Here is a 5,138-nt window from a genome sequence, read left to right as displayed (position 1 = left end):
AGCTTAAATCTGTAGTAAGGCCCTCTTGTATCTGTTCAAATAGTTATTTACTATCTGAAAACCAACACATAATAAGGTCTTAAGGTTGCATTCAGGACTAAAAAGACCATCTATTGAATTTATATGTCCTATTTTCTCTTTGTAGTTTGAGTAATATTAAATGTCTTACTTGAAACTATCCACGTCATTAATATATAGAATATTACTTTGCACTTGTAAAACAAATATATATAGGAAAGGAAAATGTGAAGTAAAGTCAGTGTTGGAGTTCATCATGAAGTGTTCTATCTTTGTAGCTCTTGTTCTGGTTGGAATAACGACTTCTGAGGTGTCCAAGTAAGTTGTATTTCTTTTGAAATAAATCTTTATTAAATTTTATCTCCCGACAAAACAGGCCATCCTTTTTGTTTGAAGGATCATGGCTTGAAATGAAGGATAACCGAACTGGTGTTGTAGAGTACTTAAAGCTGTTTGGCATAAACCAAACCAGTGCCACTGCATATAGCAAAGGTCCAATGACGATGGAATGTATTCAATTGACTGAAAATGGTTACAAAGTTACTGGAATACGTAATGTTCCAAAATTCTTTGTTTATATTGTATATTAATATTGCTTATTTTTAGAGCCCAGTGGTGTTCCCTATAATGCATCTATAACATGGAGAAAGGAAGCAAAAAGCCCATACACATCTTTTGGAGTTGAAATGGAATTTGATGCAGAGGTTTTGAAAGACAATGCTACACATTATAATGTATTGCGTTTCAATGCTTATAACAAAACATCAGGCTCTCTGGTTTTTTTTTTTCACTCAACGCGTTTTTACGAGTGAAGGGTACATGAATTATAGTCATACACAGGCTGCAACGAAGAAAACCGCTTACACTCTATACCAAAAACAGGAGTAAATCTAAATTATTCCCTTAGTTTTTAATAATGAATTTGTAAACTATACATTTCGTTTGAATAAATACGTGCATGCATTATAAATTTCCTTGTGTATTATTACTAGCTGAAGCACCCCGCATTACTCAGAGTTTTATAAGGCTCTTGAGCTCATGCTGTTATGGAACGATGTCTCTCCACTTACAGGCGTTACGGGAATTATTGAACTCTATTGTACTCAAGATCTCCCGCTAGTAAATTAAAAAAATTGAAAATTGATTTTCTAACATAAGGGTTATGAAAAAAAAAAAAAAAAAATCAAATATTAATTTTCTTGGAAAAAAACATTCTAAAACACTAATAAATAGTTGAACACCAGTAATAAATAATAATTAATACAAATCAGAATCATAAATTAAACATTATTTATCCGATTCCATTTAATCGTCCCATCATTATTTTGTAGGTTATAGTTTGATGTCATGAAAATAGACTAACATATTCGTTTGAAATAAGCCATATCTTGTAAAATACAATAAATATACATAATGCACGTCAATTTGACTTAAGAATATTTGAATAGCACATTTGTATGTATAGACATTTAGAAACCCATAACCCAGATTATCACATCTATGATACGTGTAAAAGTATTCGTGTATTACTCATAACTTTACATGGTATCGTAAGTTCTTAATCCTCAACAACTATCTCTGCCAAAGAGAAGAGGTTCTGTGATTTAAAGGTTTTATTGCTATGCCAGGTAAAGTGATATCTTTAGTAACTTTTAGATACTAGACTGTTATAAATTCCGTTTTTAGTACGGCTACTTGCTAACCCTACATTTTCTATTATGATTTAATCCATAGAACACGAAAAGGATATCAAAAATCTTCCATGGCTGTAACTTTGGAGTTTAAAGTCTTCTTTTTTTTCTTTTTTTTTTAATGTTTAAGCTTTAACTTCGGTTCAGAGCCATATTTGGAAATGAGTTAACTATATAGATTAGGTAAATATATATACATGAATAAACATTATAGTTTAATGTTATTTCTTTATTTAAGAACTTTACAAAATTCTATAAAAGAGGCCAAATGAAAATTAACAACACAAAATGACCTACTTCTGGGAGACTTAACTTGATTTTTATTTTAGAGTTTGTCTTTGATTTGTTTTTGGGTTATTTTTTTAAGTTCCTACTATTTCTTTATAATCAAATAAAGACAGTTAGACAATATGTAAATATGAAATAAAATATAAAAAAACATCCCAAGAAGATCAAAATAAAACAATGACTTTCGACCCTCAAAAACTGACTTCCAGTACACTGTAGTTTAACTCATACAACACACCAAAAAAGGTCTACACAAAATACAAATCAACTACATATTAATTACATATTACGTGAAAAATATTCTAAGGGTCAAGATCCGACACTTAAACTTTTTTTCAAAAATCAGTAAAACGGCTGAAATGTTGACTTTCCATCACCAACTTCAATTTATTATTGTCTTTTCCTTAAAGTGACTCTCCTGACATTTAAATAATTTTGCAAGTAAATTTTCTTTTTTGAAAATTTTATAAGTTCCCATATCTGACACTGAGTAAATTTTCAGCAAAATATTTTTTTTTACTTAATAAACGATTCTATGTCCCACAGGAACACACCTAGAAAATTTTCAAAAATCAGTTTTACTGATTTTAAGTTGACATGCTATCATCAATTTCTATAATTTTACTTGAAAAATATTCCAATTCCCAAAAACTGACACTAAGACATTTTCAAAAATCAGTAAAACTGATGTTATGTCAGCCTGCTATCATCAATATCTTTATATTCTTCTCTTTGGTTTCCAACAGTTAAAAAAAAACCCACCCAGGAAAAATAAAATTATTCCTAAAATATTACAAGCCTTAAAAACTGAGACTTAGTATATCTTTCAAATAAAAAAATTATCTTGCAGGAAATTTACGAAGTCCCAAAAAATTGACATTTAAAAAATGTCAGCTCTTGAATTGCCTTACTCAATTTTAAATGTTAATTTTTTTTAATAGGGATTCTAATACAAAATCTTCAAACCAGGTTGTCAATTGATATATATTCCAGGTTTCATTTATCAAACTCGATTTAAAAAACAACCTTATGATATTGGATTCTAATACACGTAAAAAGCACAAACCGTATGACGTTACTAAATATCTCTCTTCAAAGTGGGAATGAAATGTCCATGGATGAATTAGGCAGGGAATGAATTTACTGGAAATGAAATTACTAGGTATTTATTTGTAATTATATCACCTAGAATAATTTTTAGAGGAGTCGATATTGAAACTGAAGCTTATATACAATAATTTAGTTATATAAAAATACACATTCTTCATCAATTATACAGTTCCATTGATATATGTAGATTCGAAGTAACTGTGTTCAGATTGAAAATGTCGTTGAAATTAACCTTGCTAATAGAAGCTCGTTCAAATAAAATATTCCTAAGATGACCGTCGCTACAAAATAATATTGCTCAAATTAACTGTTTAATTACGAGTGGCCAACATTTCATATACAATGTTAAATATAGAAAGAGATTGTTTTTGAACAACCAACAGCAAATACTAAAGCCTAAAGTTTTAAATGAGGAGAATCATCAAAAAGCTTTCATAATCTCATACTGACAAAATATATTTATAAAGACATTATGTTGCATAATGGTCTTTAATGAACGAAAATGACCAGAATTCCAATTATGTTCACTCTTAATAAACCAATGAGAGAGAATATTATTCATACTAAGGATTGATTGTCCATGATTAAAAATATTTAATCCAATATATCTTAACTATTGTTCCTGAAGATAACAGGGCCATTTTACTACTTTGTTTTAAAGCTTAAATCTGTAGTAAGGCCCTCTTGTATCTGTTCAAATAGTTATTTACTATCTGAAAACCAACACATAATAAGGTCTTAAGGTTGCATTCAGGACTAAAAAAGACCATCTATTGAATTTATATGTCCTATTTTCTCTTTGTAGTTTGAGTAATATTAAATGTCTTACTTGAAACTATCCACGTCATTAATATATAGAATATTACTTTGCACTTGTAAAACAAATATATATAGGAAAGGAAAATGTGAAGTAAAGTCAGTGTTGGAGTTCATCATGAAGTGTTCTATCTTTGTAGCTCTTGTTCTGGTTGGAATAACGACTTCTGAGGTGTCCAAGTAAGTTGTATTTCTTTTGAAATAAATCTTTATTAAATTTTATCTCCCGACAAAACAGGCCATCCTTTTTGTTTGAAGGATCATGGCTTGAAATGAAGGAAAGCCGAACTGGTGTTGTAGAGTACTTAAAGCTGTTTGGCATAAACGAAACCAGTGCCAATGCATATAGCAATGGTCCAATGACGATGGAATGTATTCAATTGACTGAAAATGGTTACAAAGTTACTGGAATACGTAATGTTCCAAAATTCTTTGTTTATATTGTATATTAATATTGCTTATTTTTAGAGCCCAGTGGTGTTCCCTATAATGCATCTATAACATGGAGAAAGGAAGCAAAAAGCCCATACACATCTTTTGGAGTTGAAATGGAATTTGATGCAGAGGTTTTGAAAGACAATGCTACACATTATAATGTATTGCGTTTCAATGCTTATAACAAAACATCTGGCTCTCTGGTTTTTTTCACTCAACGCGTTTTTACGAGTGAAGGGTACATGAATTATAGTCATACACAGGCTGCAACGAAGAAAACCGCTTACACTCTATACCAAAAACAGGAGTAAATCTAAATTATTCCCTTAGTATTTAATAATGAATTTGTAAACTATACATTTCGTTTGAATAAATACGTGCATGCATTATAAATTTCCTTGTGTATTATTACTAGCTGAAGCACCCGCATTACTCAGAGTTTTATAAGGCTCTTGAGCTCATGCTGTTATGGAACGATGTCTCTCCACTTACAGGCGTTACGGGAATTATTGAACTCTATTGTACTCAAGATCTCCCGCTAGTAAATTAAAAAATTGAAAATTGATTTTCTAACATAAGGGTTATGAAAAAAAAAAAAAAAAATCAAATATTAATTTTCTTGGAAAAAAACATTCTAAAACACTAATAAATAGTTGAACACCAGTAATAAATAATAATTAATACAAATCAGAATCATAAATTAAACATTATTTATCCGATTCCATTTAATCGTCCCATCATTATTTTGTAGGTTATAGTTTGATGTCATGAAAATAGACT

General features: G+C 29.8%; 1 protein-coding gene and 1 long non-coding RNA gene across 2 annotated transcripts; both read left to right on the top strand.

The window, feature by feature from the left end:
• The first annotated feature begins 481 nt into the window (after positions 1 to 481).
• LOC139904717 (uncharacterized) lies at positions 482 to 988 on the top strand. The gene is made up of 2 exons (XR_011781742.1): positions 482 to 570; positions 625 to 988. It is a non-coding gene; the product is annotated as an uncharacterized lncRNA (long non-coding RNA).
• A 3,023-nt stretch (positions 989 to 4,011) lies between these two features.
• On the top strand, positions 4,012 to 4,751 carry LOC121124631 (uncharacterized). The gene is made up of 3 exons (XM_040719805.2): positions 4,012 to 4,103; positions 4,162 to 4,337; positions 4,392 to 4,751. Exons 1-3 carry the CDS (start codon positions 4,042 to 4,044, stop codon positions 4,667 to 4,669), a joined length of 516 nt encoding a protein of 171 aa, XP_040575739.1. The 5' UTR covers positions 4,012 to 4,041; the 3' UTR covers positions 4,670 to 4,751.
• Positions 4,752 to 5,138: the final 387 nt, after the last annotated feature.

Source organism: Lepeophtheirus salmonis, chromosome 9 (genome assembly GCF_016086655.4).
Source record: "Lepeophtheirus salmonis chromosome 9, UVic_Lsal_1.4, whole genome shotgun sequence".
NCBI lineage: Eukaryota > Metazoa > Arthropoda > Copepoda > Siphonostomatoida > Caligidae > Lepeophtheirus > Lepeophtheirus salmonis.
Note: the sequence above shows the minus strand (reverse complement) of the source record. Positions and strands in the feature narration are given on the sequence as shown.